Here is a 21079-nt window from a genome sequence, read left to right on the forward strand (position 1 = left end):
AGTGGGTAGGAGAAGAATAAATGAAACAAGATGGGATTGGGAGGGAGACAAACCATAAGTGACTCTTAATCTCACAAAACAAACTGAGGGTTGCTGGGGGGAGGGGAGTTGGGAGAAGGGGGTGGGATTATGGACATTGGGGAGGGTATGTGCTTTGGTGAGTGCTGTGAAGTGTGTAAACCCGGCGATTCATAGACCTGTACCCCTGGGGATAAAAATATATGTTTATAAAAAACAAAAAATTAAAAAAATTTTTTTAAAAACCATATAATTCAGTTGTAGCATACAACAACAACAAAGTTGTAATTGACTGGTCAAGACTACAATAGGGACAACAGCACTGGATAAATATAACGGTGTATATACTTTTATTTTCAAAGAATAGTTTTGTCCTAAGAACAGCAATTCTTGGGCTTTTTAAAAAATCTTTGTGTTCCTGGAAGTTAAGGATGCTGAAGAGCTACTGTTTAAATAATCATGTATTATTGAATACTGAAACTTATTGCATTAGAAATTAAAACTGATAAATTTTTGTTAAAGATTGTATTTACTTATTTGACAGAGAGAGAGAGCAGAAGTAGGCAGAGCAGCAGACAGAGACAGAGAAAGAACCAGGGACTTCGCTGAGCAGGTAGCCCAATGCAGGGCTTGTCCCACCACCCTGGGATCATGACCTGAGCCGAAGGCAGCTGCTTAACCTACTGAGTTACCCAGGTGTCCCAAAATTGATAAATTTTTAACAGATATATGAATACATTTGAGAACAGCAATCATGGATGCACTGCATGTTAAGACAACATAAATATGGTGATGACAATGATGAAATTAGTGTGGCCTTGCACATCTCTGAAATATGTTGAAAAATGTCAGTTTGTTTTTAAATATGAGAGGGCATAATGAAACAAAACTTGAAATAATGTAACTTTTGTCTTTTATGATAACACCTGACTCTGAAAAGAAGCTATGAAAATCGTTAAAATTCACTCAACTTTGATGGGCTTGTTTCCTTGGATTATTGATTAATGCCTTTGTCGACAATGTAAAAAGCTATTCTTAACCTCTGTGTGTCTCTCAGATAACTGAAATTCTGTGTGTTAACAGAGTAATTTCTGCACTTAATACTGAGTTCACTATGTTATGTCTTTTATTATTTAAGGGGGGGAAAAGTTTAAAAAAAAGTTCATTTATGAAAGAACTATTCAATAGTGTTCCTGAACATATTTATTTTAAATATTTCATTGTCACCTTGATTAAACATATAACCATATAACCAAATGTTAATCTTACTTAAACATTCAAATCTTCTAACAATTTTTTAAATTTTGCCTTCCCAAACTCAGACTCTGAATATAGAAAAAGTCAAAAACTTCCATGATATGTTTTTATAACTAAAATTATCTTGGAGATTTCCTAGCAGTTCCTTGAAAAGCACAGAGATATTTTCTCTTATCTTATAAAACGAGATGCTAGAAATAATTTGGTTTGTTTGATATATTATTATTATAAAAGCTGCACACAAAAAGCTGAAAAATGAGAAGAGATGCTCAGCCTGCCTTAGGGTGAACTTGTGTATGTGTAAATTTTATGAATATGAATATAAGTATTTCAGAAATCTTATGCCATATAGGAAGTCCCTAGAGATACCCCAGTGTCCTTGCTGTCCACAATATGTTTTATTCTCCATAAGACAATGATCAAATCTCTTATGAAATAGTTGCTAGGTTTTCTTATATTTATTAGAGCCCTGGGCAGTACGTTGCTCAATGATATTAGACAATATTAGACAATAATAATATAATATTGCCAGTTATAATTTGTTATTATTTAAAATCTTTACTTGGTCATAACCTTTACCTCTTTATTTTAAATCCCTGGCATCTTATAGGACAGTGGTTCTCAACTGGGTATGTACATCAGACTTACCCATAAAGTTCTACAAAATATATTTATCTAGGCCCTACTCCAGACATCCTCAATCTCTTTACTTGATATTCTTGGTATATTCTTGCTATATTATGTCTCAGAATTATTGTATGCTGTATCTCAAGATTTTCCTCAAATTTTCTCAAATTTTATTCGATCACTTTTATAAATCAGATACAACTTCAAATCCTTTGAAAACAGTGTTGGGAGCGTGGGTGGCTCAGTTGGTTGAACACTAGCCCTCAGCTCGGGTCATGATCTCAAGAGTCCTGGGACAAGTCCCACTAACGAGCTCCCTGCTCATTGGGGAACCTGCTTCTCCCTCTCCCTCTGCCATTCCTCCTGCTTGTGCTCTCTCTCTCCCTGTCAAATAAATAAAATCTTAAAAAAAAAAAAAAGAAGAAGAAGAAGAAGAAGAAGAAGAAGAAAGAAAGAAAGAAAGAAAATAGTCATACTCCTTGCTCTTTGAGACATTTTCTCTAGAAGAAGAAGAAGAAGAAAGAAAGAAAGAAAGAAGTCATACTCCTTGCTCTTTGAGACATTTTCTCTAACAACTTTTTGAGCAGCTTCATTATTTTCCTCATACAACAGAAACAATCAAATTTTCTTTTTCATATTTTATTTTTATTATGAACCCTTACCAGACCTTTCACATTTGCTTTTGGGTTTTGTTTTGGGGTTTTTTGTTTTGTTTTGGTTTGGTTTGGTTAGGTTTGGCTTTTTAGCAAACTATAATTGACGGACAATGTTGTATTTGCTTCAGGTATTCAACACAGTGAATTTGCTTCAGGAATTCAACAATTCGATACATTATGCAATGCTCACCATAAGCAGGGCAATTATCATCTGTCACCATACATTAATACAATATTACTGACCATATTCCTTTATCTGTACTTTTCATCCTTGTGACTTATTTATCTTGCAACTGATAGGCTGTACCTCTTAATCTCCATCTATGTTGCCCATCCTCCCCAGACCTTTCACATTTGAAAATTATTGGTAATAAATTAACCATAACCATTAAGCCTCTATCATCTACAGTAGTTTAGTTTTATTTCTGATGATTGCCTAAAGGCTCTGCTATAACCTACAGGCCAGGGTTTGTGTTTTCAACAAAGTCAGTCAGTCTCAGAGCCTTGGAAAAAGGTTGTAGCAGGTATTTCAAATTACCGACACTTCAAAGAATAGAGGACTGGGGGCATCTTCTGAAGTGGTACCACTTAGATAACGTTCAGTCCATTCCAGTGGACTAAGGCCAAACTTCCAAGACTTGTCTTAGTCAAGAAGCAGAAAGCTTCATGAGAGGGTTAAGGTAAAATCTAGCAAAACAATAATTAATTGCATTGTATTAAATAATAATGAGAGAAATTTCATTGCCTGAAATATTATTGATGCTGTTTTAATGATCTATTTTTTGGACATATAAAGAAGCCCTCCCTCCTCTACCTACACTGTGACCTACAACAATTTAGTAAACTCTGCTTCTATAAACTGAAATATTTTTAAAATCACATTTAACTCCTACTGATTCCCTCCATCCCTGAATTCAGAAACTCAGTTCCTAAGTCCCTTCATTTTTTCATACCAATACTGTTTTTTGAACAAATTCGATAATTCTTTCATTTTACCAGTATATAACTGGAATATTGATGGCACAACCATCATCTTAAAGTGTCATTTTTTAGAAAGATGCTTGTTTAATCAGCCATGGCAAGGCACTTTTAAGAAACAAAGGTTTGGCTATACTTATGGAGCCTACAGAGTCATCCCAGATAAGGTGGCCTATGCCTGGCTCACAGGGTCTAAACTTGAACATGTTAAAGAGGGTCCCTTCCTCACAGAACAGGAATCTTAGCAAATTTTGTGAATCTTGAGAAGAGAAGAATTAACCAAAGTTATAGACAGTATACATAAAATCTGGGAAAGACATTTGTGTGGACCTAGTTTCCTAGCTTTGGGATAATAAATAAGAGAAGTTTGAAAAATCTAATCTGAAATTCCTTACGAAAACTTTCTCAGAAAAAAAAGTCAGTTTTGTAGACATAGCAATTATTCTACACTACATGGTTCTAGGTGTGTAAAGTAAATTCATGAAGGCTTGTAACTCCCTTGCTGCACCCTTGTAAATACTCAGGCCAAACTTTTAGGGACATGATTTACTTTGTTTTCTAGAATAATCTTCTCTAAAATTATTATACTTGTCAAAGGAAGAAGAAGACTATAGGAAAAAATTGTGAAAGATTGAACTGAACCAAAAGATTACTGGTTGTTTTCATTGGGAAATAAGACATTCCCTAATACTCTTCCAGGGGCTCTGAGACTTTCATGGTCTTGAAGCTATTTTACAACTCTGTAAATGGTAGCAATGCAAATAATATTTGTCCACAGACATGTCTCATAGAGGGATAACTGAATGCCCTCCTCCCTCACCCCTCCCCATGTGGACAAAGCCACTTCTATGTCTATTTGTAAATTTATTACAGCATTCCCAATTTATCCATACAATTCTGCTACTTTGAGCTCTCCTTTGAATACGATGCAACATTTTACTCACACTCTCATCAGTTCTAAAAAAACTTCAAAATTAAATGTTACATTTGCATTAGAGTCATGATTATATCTTCTTTTAAAAATTATTCTTTAATACTAGTCTCAGAGACATTTAGTCTAATGGGATAAATAGAAAATAAGGAAAATGACAGATCTTATAAGTGGCATTATTTGGGAAGCATAAATGCCGAGGGAACTCCAGGAGGTGCTTTCATTCTAGACCTGTGACATCAAGAAAAGGCTTCTTGGAGGAAATGACCTCTAAGCCAAGACTAGAAAAACTGGCAAAAGGGAGAGCAAGTAGAAGATTAGCATTTCAGACAGAGAGACTCACATGTTCAAAGACAGAAGATAAATAAATGGTACAGAAGAGAAAATAATGTTCACTACAAAATATAGACCATTTCTTTACTGGAGAATGGAAAGGGATACCGAGAAAGAGGAGGCTAAAGATGCAAACAAAAGACTTGAAACAAGGAGCTTGATCACGTTGAGAAATTGAACCTTATCTTAAAGGCATCAATGGGAAGTAGTAAGTTTAAATGAGTCTTCAGGACTAGAAGTTCTGGAGTCAGTGTCTGGCTTGGAATAATGGCTCATTACTTATTAACTGTGTGACTTTTGCCATGTTAATTAAGTACTTTGTAGTTCTGTTTATCTGTAAAATGGGAACTATAGTAGTCCCTTCACTTCCTAGAGGCATTATTAGGATTCAATGAGCTAATACAGACCAAGTACCTGGAAAGTACCCAGCATATCAAGAAACTAATGACACTAGTGATTGGAGCAGCAGTATTTGTGTTTTAGAGAGATCAATCCATTGTCTTTTAGATCATTTTAGCTACACTGTGGAGGATAAATTAAATAGGCAGAAAAACAGAAGAGTTAGGAAAATAGGAATTAAGGAAAGGATCCTAGAACTAAAGAGAAGTGGAGAGACTGGCAAGACATAAAAGAGGCACGAGAATTAGGATCTGAGGACAGATTGGGAATAGCAATTGCATGAGGGACAGAGAAGTAAATATAAATGCACAAGAGTCCTTGACTTGGAAAAGAAGGTTATGTGGGAACATTCACTGAAATAAGACACCCAAGAACAACTACTCCAGGTTACTCATTTAACATGGCAGGCACACTAATACAAAAATGAGTCTGAATCGCAAAAAGAGGAATGCTTCAAAATATCACAGCAGATTAAACATTTCATTTGCATTATGGAGAGAGTACATCAGAGAAATGGAAAAAGGGTATCTGAGACATAAGAAATGGCCCAGAAGCATGAAAAGACTGCAGTTTGTGTGAAAATAGGAAAAGTACTCAAGACTGAAAGTAAATAGGATGTATGACCTGGGGTAAGGTCTTCATAACCTTCTTTCCTATCCAAATGACGTCTTGGCCATTACTAAAAGACCACAGCTCCACGGTCCTGTGACTTCTGCTGATAGCCATCCTGATAAAAAGAAATCTTAAACACAGTTTAAGATTTCATGAAAAAAAAAAATAACTAAAAAGTAACAGTTTTGCCAGTTAAACAGCAGATACCCACTATAGTCATCAATTAATGGCACAGAAATTTCAGAAAAGTCAGAAAGCACACATTAGAGAAGAATTTTTACATATTACTACCTCCTATGCCATTAAATTACAAATCTTCCTGAAGTTCTATAAAGTAGCAAAATTCTCAAACTTGTTATTCACCTATAAAAATGATATTCTACATAAAGCAATTTTATCTAAGCCTCATAATAAATTGGTAAACATTCGGCCTTGCAATATTTTAACAAAACTATTGGTTCCTACTTACAGAGTGTTTTTCACATGCCAGGCATGGTGCTGAGTGCTTTATAGACTCGACCTCATTTCATTCTCACTGTATTCTGTCAGATCAGTAAAATCAGTCCCATTTTGTAAATGAGTAACTACGAGAGATTAAGTCCCTATCTAAAGCAACACTTCACACAATCTATAAATACAGAACCAGTATCCAAACACACATCTGTTTGATTCCAACAGTTACAAGATTTTATTTCTGATCCCTCTCTAAAAGTATACTTTTCTCACAAAGATTGATTCCTCTCACTCAGGAAACATGGAGAAACCATGGTCCAAAGTGGGCGTGCTATATGCAAGCAGCAAATGCTACAGAAACATGAACCATGAAAATGGCAAGCAGAGAGTTGGGGGTGGGATCAAGCATTCTGAAAAACAGCCTCAAGCCATTAAGTATAAATGTGAACAATAGAGAACTAAGGGCAATGGAGAGATTATCTTGATAGCAGCAAAAAGAAACAGAATTACTCCTTTTATACAGAGGCTGTGAACCTCTCACAACTGTGTGAAGGGATACTGTGACTATCAGTGGCATGGATGGGAAGACTTGGTCTGCATTAATCTTCTCAGCCAGAGACAGCCCTCAATGTATTTTCAAAACATAAACCTGACATCAACTCAGTGTGTTTAGCAATCCTCAACTTCACTCCCAGCTTTGTATTTCCTCAGGCTGTAACACTTCTCCATTCTTCTCCAATCCCCAGAGTCCCATCCACCCCCTACACAAAGATAAGTCAACATTTCTTGGAGTGACAAAAATCGAATTCATCCTCTCTACCCTGTGCCCCACAGAGCACCTCTGCATGCAACCGCTATCCCCCTTCCCCCTTACGCTCATCTTCATTTTCACTCCTAAAGTAACTAACCCTTTCAGAACCTTCTGATGCCCTTAGCTGAACTACTGCAATAGCCAACTAATTTCCATGTTTCCGGTTTCTCCCACAACAAATCTGTATGGAAATCTCTTCCCGACTACTAACACACGTATCTTGCCAGACCACACTCTCCTCAAGTTCATCTGAAGGACTAACTCTTTAGCAAGGCCTTTAATGTAACCAAAACCCGGCTCCACTTACATTTACAGTTTCATTTCCTATTTCCCTATAGAAAATTCTCCACTGTACCCCTGAAAAAATCGAATTATAGCCCCTGAAATGTGACTTTGAACTGTCCCACTGGTTCTTCCAACTAAAGAAGGAAGACACACCCGAGGAGCCTGTAATAAATCAATGATTATGACAAATCAACAACTCCATGTAGTAGAACAAAGGGTAATGAATTGATTTCTTTGGATTAAATAACACAATGATTTCAAATTTTAAAGATAATGAGGGGGAAAGAACTGTTATGATAAACTATTTTTATAAGAGCTAAAATAAAATAACTGAGTAGGATCTGGGTAAGCAATCCAAGCAGAAAGAAAATAGCTTCATTGCTAATAAATAGCACATGGTTTTGAGTTAGACAAACTTGCCTTCAAATCTTAGCTCTGCCTCTGATAAGCAGCCCGATCTCAGGCAAGTTTCTTAACCCTCACTTTGGGGGAAGATACTATTTCCTAGCAGTACTGGGCGGGTCTGAAGACAAATGAATTATGCACATAAAGCACACAGAATACTGCCCAGTGCAGGGTAAGAGCTAAATAAAGAGCTTTTTAATAATTATTATTACTGAAGCAAGTCTCAGATCCAGTGAAAAGGCAGTGTAGCAAGAATCAGTGTACAACAGTACGTGGTAAAAAAAGATGAGAAATACAGAGTACTTGAATCACGTGCAGTACTCAGAATATTCACTTAAAAGCATATAGGAAAACCATTCTTCAAGGCCCTTGCATAGATTCCTACATAAAGTTTGGTTTCTCCAGATACAATGTGAAGTATTTAAACAAAATGGTATCTAATGGTCCTTTCAGTCCTAACCTTCAAAAAAATGTGTAAGAATTGGCATGAACTGGAATTCTGGACATTCATCACCATTACCCAGTTAACTGCTTTTGCAATTTACTAGGTATGTAAAGGCTTATTAATGTTCCACTAGTGTCACGAATTTTGGGAAACAAAACATTTCAGCCCCAACTAAAAAATTTCTATCACCAGTTTATCAGTCACAAAGAGGGACAATGATAGTTGGTCTCACTGAAAAATTTACTGTAGCTGAACTCAAGTACATGATCGCCCTTATGTGAAACCCAAAGTGAGGAGTCTTAGATTTCTTAGGAATTCTCAGGGGCAGTTTAAGAGATAGAAAATTTAAAAAAAAAAAAAAAAAAAAGAAAAGAAAGCATAACCTGGACAGGAGGTTTGTTCTTGGATAAGTGGACAAGGAAGAATCAAGAATACCAGAAGAATAGTATTTCAAAGTGCTAAAATGAGTCAGTAAGGCTCTAACCTAACTACACATTACTTGAAAACAAACCCAATTACACATCATATAGCCAAAACCTGTCTTCACTGGGGACTTCTTTTGCATACTTAAGATATTTATAAATCTATTCTTTCTCTAGAGAACTAAAAACAAATTAAGTGCATATCTCTCTTTTTATGTGAGAAAGAGTCCAAGATTGCATTAGATTCAGTTAATATTTAACATACCCATTTACTGATTTTTTTCAGTGTAACTTCCTAGTCTTAGTATAGATTTTCACACATAAAAAGTTATCCTTCTACACATCAAAATCACTTGTCTGTATACTTATCTGTGAATGAACTCCTAAACGAATATTCTTCTGTATACTTATTTCTGAATGAACTGCTTTAAACAAATACTTTTGTCAGCTTTCAACTTATAAATTATGAGAATTTTAAGAATCATATCTGTGAACTTAACAGTTAAGCTTATCCTAGTACATTTTTAAATTTTAACAGTGACAAGACTGTTTTATACCCTTATTATGCAGGCAAAAAAAAAATAAGAATATGTTCATCAGATTTCCATAAAAATTGAAATCTGTGTTTTAACCATATATTACATAATTAATTTCAAAATGATAAATCTATAATATAAAATTTTAAAAGATTTTTCTATTTACATATACCATGTCAAAATAATTCATAATTTTGGTCATACTAAATACTTAAAGGACTATCAAAGACTACAATTTAAAGTACAAATGGAGGGCGCCTGGGTGGCTCAGTGGATTAAATCCTCTGCCTTCAGCTCAGGTCATGATCCCAGGGTTCTGGGATCGAGCCCCTGCATTGGGCTCTCTGCTCAGCGGGGAGCCTGCTTCCTCCTCTCTCTCTGCCTGCCTCTCCACCTACTTGTGATCTCTGTCAAATAAAGAAATAAAATCTTTTAAAAAAAATTAAAATAAAAAATAAATAAATAAATACAAATGGAATAAACTCATTCTGAAGTCTCATTTTCTTTTAAGAAAGTAAAGCTATAGGTATGAATTACATAAAAAAAGAAAATATCAATTCAACATATATGTAAATGATTCAGACAACATTGTAAAAGGAGAGAACTAATCACTTATTTACAGCAGTTACTACTTCAAGTAGACAGTAATAGTAAGAGGGTATTCAACAAAGTATGGTATTGTCAAGTTTTTTTGATGGGAAAAATTTTTAAGTGTTTCCAAATATATTCCAGGGATAGATTAAAAAAGAGCAAAAATAGGTTGAAACTGTAAACATTCGGTTCTTATTAGTTTTGATGAAAGGGCTTCCTCATCATCCATCCATTTGGAAACTTTAAAAGATTTTCCATATATATTCTGCACACCTGATGATCTTTATCCTCACAATTGGTCAAGAGAAAACACTTAATAGCAATTCATGTATAGTAGTAGTTGCTGAAGTTAACAGTAGTAATAATAATAGTACTCTAGTTATAAATGATTTTTAAAAATTATGTGGTTCCAACCTGATCACCAAAGTCCTCCGGGAATTTCCACAATACCACCGGATCTGTAAATAATTGACACACAGCATTAAACAGAGGCAAAAGAGCACATTTACACCAACTTCTTGTTAAGACATTGTTAGAGCTACTTTTTAAATGATTTTTAAATTTCTCTTTAAACATTTACAGTTGAAGAAGTTAAAAATAAAGCATTTTGATCTTTTAAGCATTTTAATGATCTTTGGAAATAGGAAAAATAAAATTAATAACTTAGATTATTAAAACTCATTATTTCTTTTCACAACTCACTTTTCTATTTATATACTTTATATTTTAAGATTCTGAAATACAAATTTTAAGATTTAACTACACTTGACATATTGGTTTTAATTTGAAAAGAAAAATATAAATGTGGCAAACATGCAATTATAGTTTTTAAAAATTTAACATGTATTACAGTTTTTAAAAATTAGACTAAACTATATCATTTTAAATTTCCATTTAAAATCCTAAATATTTATGAACACTGTAATAATGCTTGCTTTATATCAAATTCACTTTTGAAATCCTATATTTGCAACTCTATGAAGGCTTTTATAAAATAATAGATATAAGGCAGTAGTTATAAGGTATCAAGCTTACTTAAAATACAAGTGATATTTGCAGGGCATTTTAAATAAATTTTTCTAATATATCTAGTTATTCATATACATAAACCAATGTTGCTTTATAAATATTCTCACTGGTTTTTCATTTTCATCAATTCTCCCATTATTTCTATTCTACTTAGCATATTAAAAATAAGTCTTTTTAAGTAGCACTAGTAAATATTTTGGTTGTACATTCATTTTTTAATTGTGTCAAACTTCTGAACATCTGTACTTGTGCTTTAAAAAAGGATAATATTACTTCTGAACGAGACTTTACAAGCTCAAGATAGTAAAAGTAACAAGTACCAAAGATACAACAGGATTTAAATTCTACGCCAAGTAAAAAGGGTAGACCATTTATGTTCACAATAAGTTCTACTCCATTATTTCCACTATTCTGTATTGCTTTTATAAAAACAGTCCAAGAATGCACAATTTCAAGTTTTGAATTCCAAAACTCAATAATTACCTAGCAACATTTTTAGTATGAACTATCTCCTCTTGCTGTATTACTTAAGTTCAAAGGAATTTTTTCAATTATTTTAAATTAAAAAGAAAAAAAGCATACTCTATATAATTAACCTTTTTTATTTAGTAAAGAATAGAAGGTTTCTATGTAAGACAATACAAATTAGAAATCATTTAAAACATCTTATATAAAAATTATGATTTCAAATTTACACAGATAATATTAAATGATTATCTCTTCATGTAAAACAAACTGTAAAATTCTAAAATGAATGACATGTATTATGGGTCACCAAAAATTACTCGAGACATGGAAGATTATTTTGGAAAATATGTATGTATGAGTGAAGAACATGTGTTATGTTGGAAAATATGTATGTGTGAGTCAGTTTTACCCCCATGATAGTATTAAGATTTGAATTGCATAAAACAAAAGTTAAGTGATGGAATCTTCATGAAATAGTGTTATTATTTTGATAAAGTTAATACACTAATGGCCATATAACCAAATCAATTATACAGAAATGCAGAATAGCTCTCGCCTATACATAATGGAGTTAAAGAGTTTCGGCATGAATATTTAAAACACCCCTTTTGAACAACCTCAATTTTACAGCTGTCATTTAAGAAAATGTTTGTGACAAATTTCTTACACATACGTTTTAAAACCAGAACGTGTACCTTGTACAGACAATGGTTTGCCCCTACTGTTCATAGCATTTTCCCAAGTACGTTTTGCTAACTCACTTTTTCTCATCCTCTATTATACTGGGGGATTTTTTCTGTATTGCCTATTCTTTCACAGAAAGAAGTAACAGGTGAATTAATGAAAACAGCATCTACTGGTTTAATTATTTAGTGAAAAATATCCTATTTCTTTTCATTAAATGAAATTTCCACTTCAGCACTCAAACATTTATTGTAATGTGAATCCATATTTTGAAATGGATTAACTTAGTTACTGCCTGTATTGTTAGATTTATACCATATCTGACACATCTCTGTAGAAACCTTTCACAAGTACTGCAAAGGAAGAAAAAAAATGGCTCTGAAAAAGAAATAACCTAATTCTCAAATGTATGCACAAAGGCTGAATCTTCTATTCCCTGAGGATTACTTTCTAGATATCAGATCTGATCAGGCAATGTTAGGTCGATTTTCTGCTTATTTTATGGATGAAAGGATGAGAACCGCTGGCAGAAATCACGGTTACTGGTGAGGCCCCATGTACACTAGGCTTCTTTTCTTACCAATGTCTACTAGTAATTCAAGGGAGACTCCATATCTTAATTTTATAGCAACTTTTGCCACCAACAATCTAGAAACCAAATAAATGTGATTGGAAGAATGCATGACTTGATTTGCACACAAATGTAGTTAGTCTCTTATTTTAATAACAGATGTTAGAGTATAGAAAGGAAAATACAAAAATTTTTATTAAATCAGTAAATTTGGAATAAAAATATTTAAAATATTATTTGTGCATCACCATCACAAGTATTCCAAATCCATGACTTTTTTTTTAATGTAAAGTGAGATAAATTCAGCAATTTTTTCCCCTTTGCTATCAGTTCTTTCATATTTTTCAGCCCTTCACAGAAATCAAGAATTAAAACAACTTAAAATACTAGTGTGATTCAACTACATTATTAAAAAGTGGAAGGCAGGGGCACCTGGGGTGGCTCAGAGGGTTAAAGCCTCTGCCTTCTACTCAGGTCATGATTCCAGGGTCCTGGGATTGAGCCCTGCTCAGCAGGAAGCCTGCTTCCTCCTCTCTCTCTCTGCCTACTTGTGATCTCTGTCAAATAAATAAAAATCTTTAAAAAAAAAAATGGAAGGCAAACTTTTTAATTTGCGTAAATGAATACCATTTACTGAATTCTGGGGAATTCATAGATGAATCTTTAAAATTACATATTCGTAAATCACAGTTCAGAGACTATACACTTCTGAAAGGCAGACTATATATTAGTAAGTAATATGATGGATTATAGCTTTCAGTGTTTGATTTACCTACCTTGCAGAATCAGAATCTTATGAAGGAGAAAACCAAGGGCCAGAACAAGAAGGAGTTTGTCTTAGTTATACTAAGGCTAGTCAACGTGAGAGACCAGAAATTTCTTCGTTGAGATCTAAAGAGCACCTATTTTGTTTTATTTATATTTCATTTGTTTATTTGAGAGAAAGCAAGGGAGCATGCACAAGTTGGGGAAGGATAGCAGGAGAGGGCCAAACAGACTTCCTATGAGCACAGAGAGGGCCTCGATTCCAGGACCCCAAGATTACAACCTGAGTCAGACACTTAACTGACTGAACCCCAAAAGCAGCTACTTTAAATAATTTCCAGAATCAATACCTTTCTCTGTCCCATTTAAGTTCAATTTATTCCATTCAAAACTCTATACAGCACTAAAGAAATAGAATAAGTCCCTGAACTCCAAAGTCCTGTAACACACATGAGGAAAGAGCTCTCCACTTTTATACAAACTATTGTTTTAAACAAGGTATCCTGTAGAAATACTTGGGCTCAACTTAAAAATTCACTGGCCTAATAATTTCAAAAAATGTTCTGAATGAAGGAATGGTGACGTCTCTTTAATGTAAACAAGCAAGACTTGTTAAGGAAAATATGCAATTTTATTCTTCCGCCTATGGAGATATAAGGATGAAATAAACAAAGTAAGATCTCTACAATTTATAGAAAAGAAAGTATCCAAAACATATAATGCAATAAAATTTAATGACTGTTACACTAAATGTACAGGATACTACACTACAACATATGGAAATCTAATTTAAAGTCACTGAACTACTTAGGAAGGAAAGTACATGCAAACTAACATGTCAGACACGCAAAGGATGATCTGAGTTCTAACATGGGCAAGGGAGAACATTCCAGACTGGAAAAATAATATGATGTCTTGGAAAATAATAGAAAGCACAATACAATCTAGAAACTGAAAAAACTGGTGGGAAAAAAAAAGGTAATACATCCCAAATGTAGAGTGCAAGGGAGAGAATCTCAAGGGATAAAACTGGAGAGGTAGGGGACAGACTAGAGTTTAAAATGTATCCTGGGTATCCTAGAAAGCAATTAAAGCAGATGATGACATAAACCAAATGAGAAAAAAACTGTAAATGTACAAAGAATACAGCTAGAGTGTATGTTGTTATGAAAGTCAAGGGGAAAGGGTACATCTAAAATATTCTCAAATGTGGCAAAATATTAAGCAAAGTGATTACTAAAAAATGGCAACTAGATGTAAAGCATAAAGCCACAATAAAATGAGCTTCTGTGAAATGATGGGAAGCAGAAGGCAGCCCTGGGATCATGCAGTGAGAATGAACGAGAATGAGCAGGCTGAGTGTATGGAGAGAACTTCTAAACAAACACTGTACAAGGAAGAAGAAAATAAAGGTAGGAGGAGAGAAAGATGAAGCTATATAGATTTGTTTTCTTTTAGTATGATGCGGACTTAAATAAGTTTAAATGATAACAGGAATTAATGAGCCAGCAGAGAGCCCAAGAAAAAAGAGATGGTATCTCTGAGAAGGCGGGAAGAATGGCAAGCTGATCAAATCAATGAGATGACCTTGGAAGGAAGCTGGAGAATGGTTTCCATTGTTAAAAAAAAAGAGAGAAAATCTGAATCCAAGGAGATTTTAGAACTGTTGGTGCAAAAGCAAAAGTTTTGTGTAAAAATTGCTAATTATTTTCTGTGAAGTATGAGAAAAGCTCTCTGCTTAAGAGAGAAGTTGCTGGTGGCTGATGGAAGAAGTGTGACTGTTTCAGGCACTGTTAAGTATCAGATTTGGTAGGTATCCAACCTAGTATTTAATGGCAACAATGTGCTATTTCCCTAGCATCATCCAACAGCTTAGGTAAAAGATAATTGAAAGATTCAGTCAAGGTGGTTGAGGTTTTTGTCAGTCATGTGTGATGGAAAGAAAATTAAAACAGAAGAGTTGTTATAGATAGGAATTGCTGATTTAAAACTAATAAAAAAGGAAGTGAGGTGGGTTTTTTCCCCTGTAAAATCCATTACCACTAAATGTTATACCAAATCAGGCTAATGCATTTTAAAACAGTATATTTTCAGTAGAAAATCTACTGCATATATCGTAAGACCTAGGACTGACAAATATGGTAAAATCAATACATGCAGCATTTATAATTATGAAATTAGGTGCCTGAAGTTCTGTCTTAAACTAATGAATAAAAATGTTTACTGTCTCTTGATCAGAGTCAGGTACTGAAAAAGGTAAAATCAATTTCCATTCTCTCTTCCCTATTGCCCACTCCTTCGCTCCCAAGTTTACTATGCAAATATCATTTTCTACATATGGTATTATGTGAAAAATATTAAAAAGCATGCATGGAGTTAGGTAATTACATTTAAAATTATTTTTTCCAGGGCACCTGGGTGGCTCAGTGGGTTAAAGCCTCTGCCTTCAGTTCAGGCCATGATCTCAGGGTCCTGGTATCGAGCCCCACATCAGGCTCTCTGCTTAGCAAGGAGCCTGCTTCCCTTCCTCTCTTTCCCCCTGCCTCTCTGCCTACTTGTGATCTCTGTCTGTCAAATAAATAAATAAATAAATCTTTTTAAAAAAAATAAAATTATTTTTTCCAGCTTTATTGATAATTGACTTACAACAATGTATAAGTTTAAGGTGTGTAACTTGATTCAATATGTGAAAGGTTCATAATAAGGTTAGTTAAGACAATACAAATCCTTGTATAATTACTAATTTTTTGTTTTTGTTGTGGTTATGGTGAGAACATTAAAGCACTACTCTCATAGAAACTTTCAAGACGACAATATGGTATTGTTAACAATAGTCACTGTGCTGTTCATTAAATCCCTAGAACTTACTCATGTTGTAACTGAAAGTTTGTACCCTTTGACCAACATCTCTCCCTCAGCTCCTGGCAACCACCATTCTACTTTCTTTCTTTGAGTTTCATGTGTTTAGACTTCACATATGAGTGAAATCATACAGTATTTGTCTTTCTCTGACTTATTTCAGTGAGCATATCCTTAAGACCACTCCATATTTTTGTAAATGGCAAGATATTCTTCTTTTAATTTAGGGCTGAATAATATTACATTGTATATATTATGTATATAATATATATATAATATTTCCTTATACACATACCTCACATTTTCTTTAACCATTCATCCACTGATAGACATTTAGGTTGCTTCGAATCTTGACTACTGTGAATAATGCTGCAATGAACATGGGAGTGCAGATCTCTCTTCAAGATAATAATTTCATCTTCTTCTGATATATACCCAGAAGTAGGATCATAGCGATCATATGGTAATGATACTTGTAATTTTTTGAGAAACTTCCAAACTGTTTTCCATGGTGGCTATATTAATTTGCATTTCCACCAAGAGTGAGCCAGAGTTCCCTTTTATCCACATCCTTGCCAGCATTTGTTCTTTTTTTAACATATTATAAGATAAATATGTCAATATGTTTTTTTTTTTTTTTAGATTTTATTTGTCAGAGAGAGAGAGAGCGAGAGAGAGAGCGCAAGCACAGGCAGAGAGAGTGGCAGGCAGAATCAGAGGGAGAAGCAGGCTCCCCGCGGAGCAAGGAGCCCGATGTGGGACTCGATCCCAGGACGCTGGGATCATGACCTGAGCCGAAGGCAGCTGCCCAACCAACTGAGCCACCCAGGCGTCCCGTCAATATAGTTTTTGATCTGCATTTCCATAACAGTGATGTTGAGCACATTTTCACATATTTGTTAACCATTGTATTTCTTCTTCAGAAAAATGTCTATTCAAGTCCTCTATTTTTTATTTTTATTTTATAAAAGATTTTTATTTATTCATTTGAGAGAGAGCATGAGAGAAAGCATAAATGGGGCACGGGGCAGAGGGAGAAGGAGAAGCAAACTTCCTGCTGAGCAGGGAGCCTGATGCAGGACTGGATCTTAGGACCCCAATATCATGACCTAAGCCAAAGGCAGATACTTAACTGAGCCAACCCAGGGGCCCCCCTCTGCCTATTTTTTAAATGAATTATATATCTGATTTTTTGTTATTTTATGAGTTCTATGGATCCATATATATTTTGTATATTAACCCCTTACCAGATATATAAGATATATAAGCCAAATACTGCACAATCTCACTCATATGTGGAATCTAAAAACATGTATATGGTTTCAAACATCTTCTCCCATTCTGTAGGTTGCCTTTTCATTTCCTTGTTTCTTTTGCTGTGCAGAAGCTTTTTAGTTTGATGTAGTCCCACTTGTTGTTTTCTGTTTTGTTGCCTGTGCATCTGGTGTCATATCATGTCACTGATAAGACTGATGTCAAAGAGCTCATCATCTATATTTTCTTATAAGAGTTTTATGGGTTCAGATATTTAAGTTCTAATCCATTTCAAGTAAGTGTTTGTGATTGGTGTAAAACAGGGATCCAATTTCATTCATTTGAATACCAATATCCAGTGTTCCCAACACCATTTATTTAAGAGACGGTCCTTTCCTCATTGATTATTCTTGGCTCCCTTGTGAAATATTTGTTGATCATACATGTATGGGTTTATTTCTGAGCTTGAATTCTGTTCCACTGGTCCACATGCCTGTTTTTTTGCCAATACTACAATACTATACTGTTTTGATCACTATAGTTTGCAATACAATTTGGAATTTGCAAATGTGATGCCTCCAGTTTTGTTCTTTCATATTTTTTTGGCTATTTGGGGTCTTTTGTGGTTCCATATAAGTTTCAGGATTGTTCTTATACTTCTGTTTTTAAAAAGTCCATTGAATTTTGATAAATATTATACTGAATCTATTAATGGCTTTCTGTAATATGAACAAAATGGTAACAATAGTAATTCTTCCAATCCATGATCATGGGATATCTTTCCATTTATTTCTGTCTTCTTCAATTTCTTTCATTGATGTCTTACAGGTTTTTTTTAAGATTTATTTATTTTAGAGAGAAGAAGAGAGAGAGTGCATGAGTAGGAGGGGCAAAAGGAGAGGGAAAGAGAGCAGACTCTCCCGATTTCTTGGTAAATCCATGGACCCCAAGGCAGGGTTCAATCTCACGACCCTGAGGTCATGACCTGAGCTAAAATCAAGAGTAGAGCACTTAACTGACTGAGTGATCCAGGCACCACAATGCCTCATGGTTTTCATTGTACACATCTTGCACTTCCTTGATTAAATTCATTCCTAAGTATTTTATTGTATTTGATGCTATTATAAATGGGATTGTGTTACTTCTTTTTCAGCTAATTATTTGTATATAGGAATGTACTGATTTTTGTATGTTGATTTTGTATCTTGAAATGTTATTGAATTTATTTATTCTAAAAGATTTTCAGTGGAGACTTTAGAATTTTCTGTATCAAGATCATGTCATCAGTAAACAATTTTGCTTCTTTCTTTCCTATTTGTATGACTTTTATTTCTTTTTCTTGCCTAACTGCCCTGGCTAGGACTTCCAGTACTATGTTAAATAAGAGTGGTGAGAGTGGGCTTCCTTGTCTTGTTCCTGATCTCAGAAGGAAAGCTTTAACTTTTCACCACTGAGTATGACATTAGCTGTAAGACTGTCACATGTGTACTTTATTATGCTAGGTAAGTTCTAGATTCTATATCTAACTTGTTGAGAATTTTAACCATGAAAGATATCAAATTTTATCAAATGCTTTTCCTCATCTATTGAGATGATATGATTTTTATTTTTCATCCTATTAATGTGATGTATCACACTTACGGATTTTCACACCTTGAACCATCTTTGAATCCCAGAATAAATCTTACTTGGTCATGGGTTTTGTTTTGTTTTTGAATTTCAAGATCTAACTGGTTTAAGTGATTCATGAATCAGGCAGCATCCCATCTAGCAAGTAGAGGAGAGCTCCCTCATATATGATCCTTTTAGTGTGACACTGAATTTGGTTTGCTAACATTTTGTTTAAAATTTTTGTACCTATATTCATCAGGAGTATTGGCCTATAGGGTTTTTTTAGTAGCTTTTTCTGGCTTTTGTTTGTAGCTTTTTCTGGCTTTATCAGGCTAACACTGGCTTTATAAAACGAGTTTGAAAATGTTCCCCCCTTTTCAATTTTTTGGAAGAACTGGCATTAATTCTTCTTAAATGTTTAGTAAATTCATCCACAAAGTCATCTGGTCTTAAGTTTTTCTTTGTTGAGGCTTTTTTATGACTGATTAAATCTCCTTATTATTGGTCTGTTCAGATTTTCTATTTCTTCCTGATTCAGACATGGCAGGTTGTGAGTTTGAATGGTTGTCTAATTACGACATATAGTGTTCATGATAGTCTTTTATGATCCTTTGTAGTTCTATGGTATCAGTTGTAATGTCTCCTTTCTTATTTATCATTTTATTTATTTAAGCCCTTTTTTTCTTGGTAAATCCAAATAAAGTTTTGTGAATTTATCTTTTAAAAAAATGGTTCTTCGTTTTGCTGATCTTTTCTATTGTTTTTCTATTCTCCATTTCATTTATTTCCATTCTTCATTGCCTTTCCCCTGATATTTTGGCCTTTCTTTGTTCTTTTTCTAGTTCTTGAAGTTTTAAAGCTTAGTTTGAGATATTTACTTTTCCCTAATGTAGGCATTTATTGCTTTAAACTTCCTCTTTGCACTGCTCTTACTACATCCCATGACTTTTGGTATACTCTTTCCATTTTTGTTTGTTTCAGTGTATTTTTTTATTTCCCTTTTGATTTAATTTTTGACCCATTAGTTGTTCAGCAGTACATTAATAATTTCCATGTATTGTAAAATTTTCCAGTTTTCCTCTTGTTATTAATTTCTAGTTTGATACAACTGTGGATGCAAAAAATACTTGGTATAATTCAATCCTTTTTAATTTATTGAGATCTATTTTGTGAATGAATATATAGTCTATTCCTACAGACTTCCCCGTGTGCTTGAAAAGAATGTGTATTCTTCTGCTGTTGGATGGAAATTCTGTATATTATCTGCTAAGACTGTTTGATCTAAAATATGATTCAAGTCCAATGTTCAGTGTTCCTTTATTGATTTTCTACCTGGATGATTTACCCATTGTTGAAAGTAGGTATTAAAGTTCTCTATTATCACATTGATATCTATTACTCCCTTCAGATCTGTTAGTATTTCCCTGATATCTTTGCATGTTCTGATGTAAGATGTATGTGTGTGTGTGTATGTGTGTGTGTGTGTGTGTGTGTATACATTTACAATTGTACCGTCCACAAACTGATCCCTTTATCATCATATAATGACCTTCTTTCTCTCCTGTTACAGCTTTTGACTTAGTCTGTCTTGTCTGATACAAATACAGCTACACTTGCTCATTTTTTTCATCACTTCACTTTGAGCTGCAGTTAGTCTCTTATAGACAGTATATACTTGGGTCTTGTTTTCTTAATCTTTTCAGTCACTGTATGCCTTCGAACAACTTAGTCTGCTTACATTTAAAGAAATTATTTATAGATAAGGATACATTGTCATCTTATTGATTATTTTCTGGCTGTTTTATAGTTCCTTTCTTCCTTTCTTGCTATCTTTTGTTGTGATTTTCCATAATGGTATATTCCCTTCTCTTTACCTTGTATCTACTACAGACTTTTGTTTTGTGGTTATTGAGGTTTACTTGAAAAATTTTAACAATCATATACAAAAACTCTACCATTTTATTCACTTGACACACACATTTTATGTTTCTGATGTCACACTTTACATCTTTTTTATACTGTGCATCCATTAACAAATTATTGTAGCTATAGCTGTTTATAATACTTTTGTCCCTCAAA

The 21079-nt window shown here is 34.0% G+C and overlaps 1 protein-coding gene across 3 annotated transcripts in view; it reads right to left on the minus strand.

Moving 5' to 3' along the window:
- Window positions 1-21079, minus strand: part of DENND1B (DENN domain containing 1B) — a 285595-nt gene that overhangs the window by 207101 nt on the left and 57415 nt on the right. For all 3 annotated transcript variants that reach the window (XM_059413042.1, XM_059413040.1, XM_059413041.1), the window contains exon 3: window positions 10174-10217. In XM_059413042.1, the coding sequence (XP_059269025.1) occupies window positions 10174-10217 (44 nt within the window). The remainder of the gene's footprint in view (window positions 1-10173; window positions 10218-21079) is intronic.

Source organism: Mustela nigripes, chromosome 10 (genome assembly GCF_022355385.1).
Source record: "Mustela nigripes isolate SB6536 chromosome 10, MUSNIG.SB6536, whole genome shotgun sequence".
Taxonomy (NCBI): domain Eukaryota; kingdom Metazoa; phylum Chordata; class Mammalia; order Carnivora; family Mustelidae; genus Mustela; species Mustela nigripes.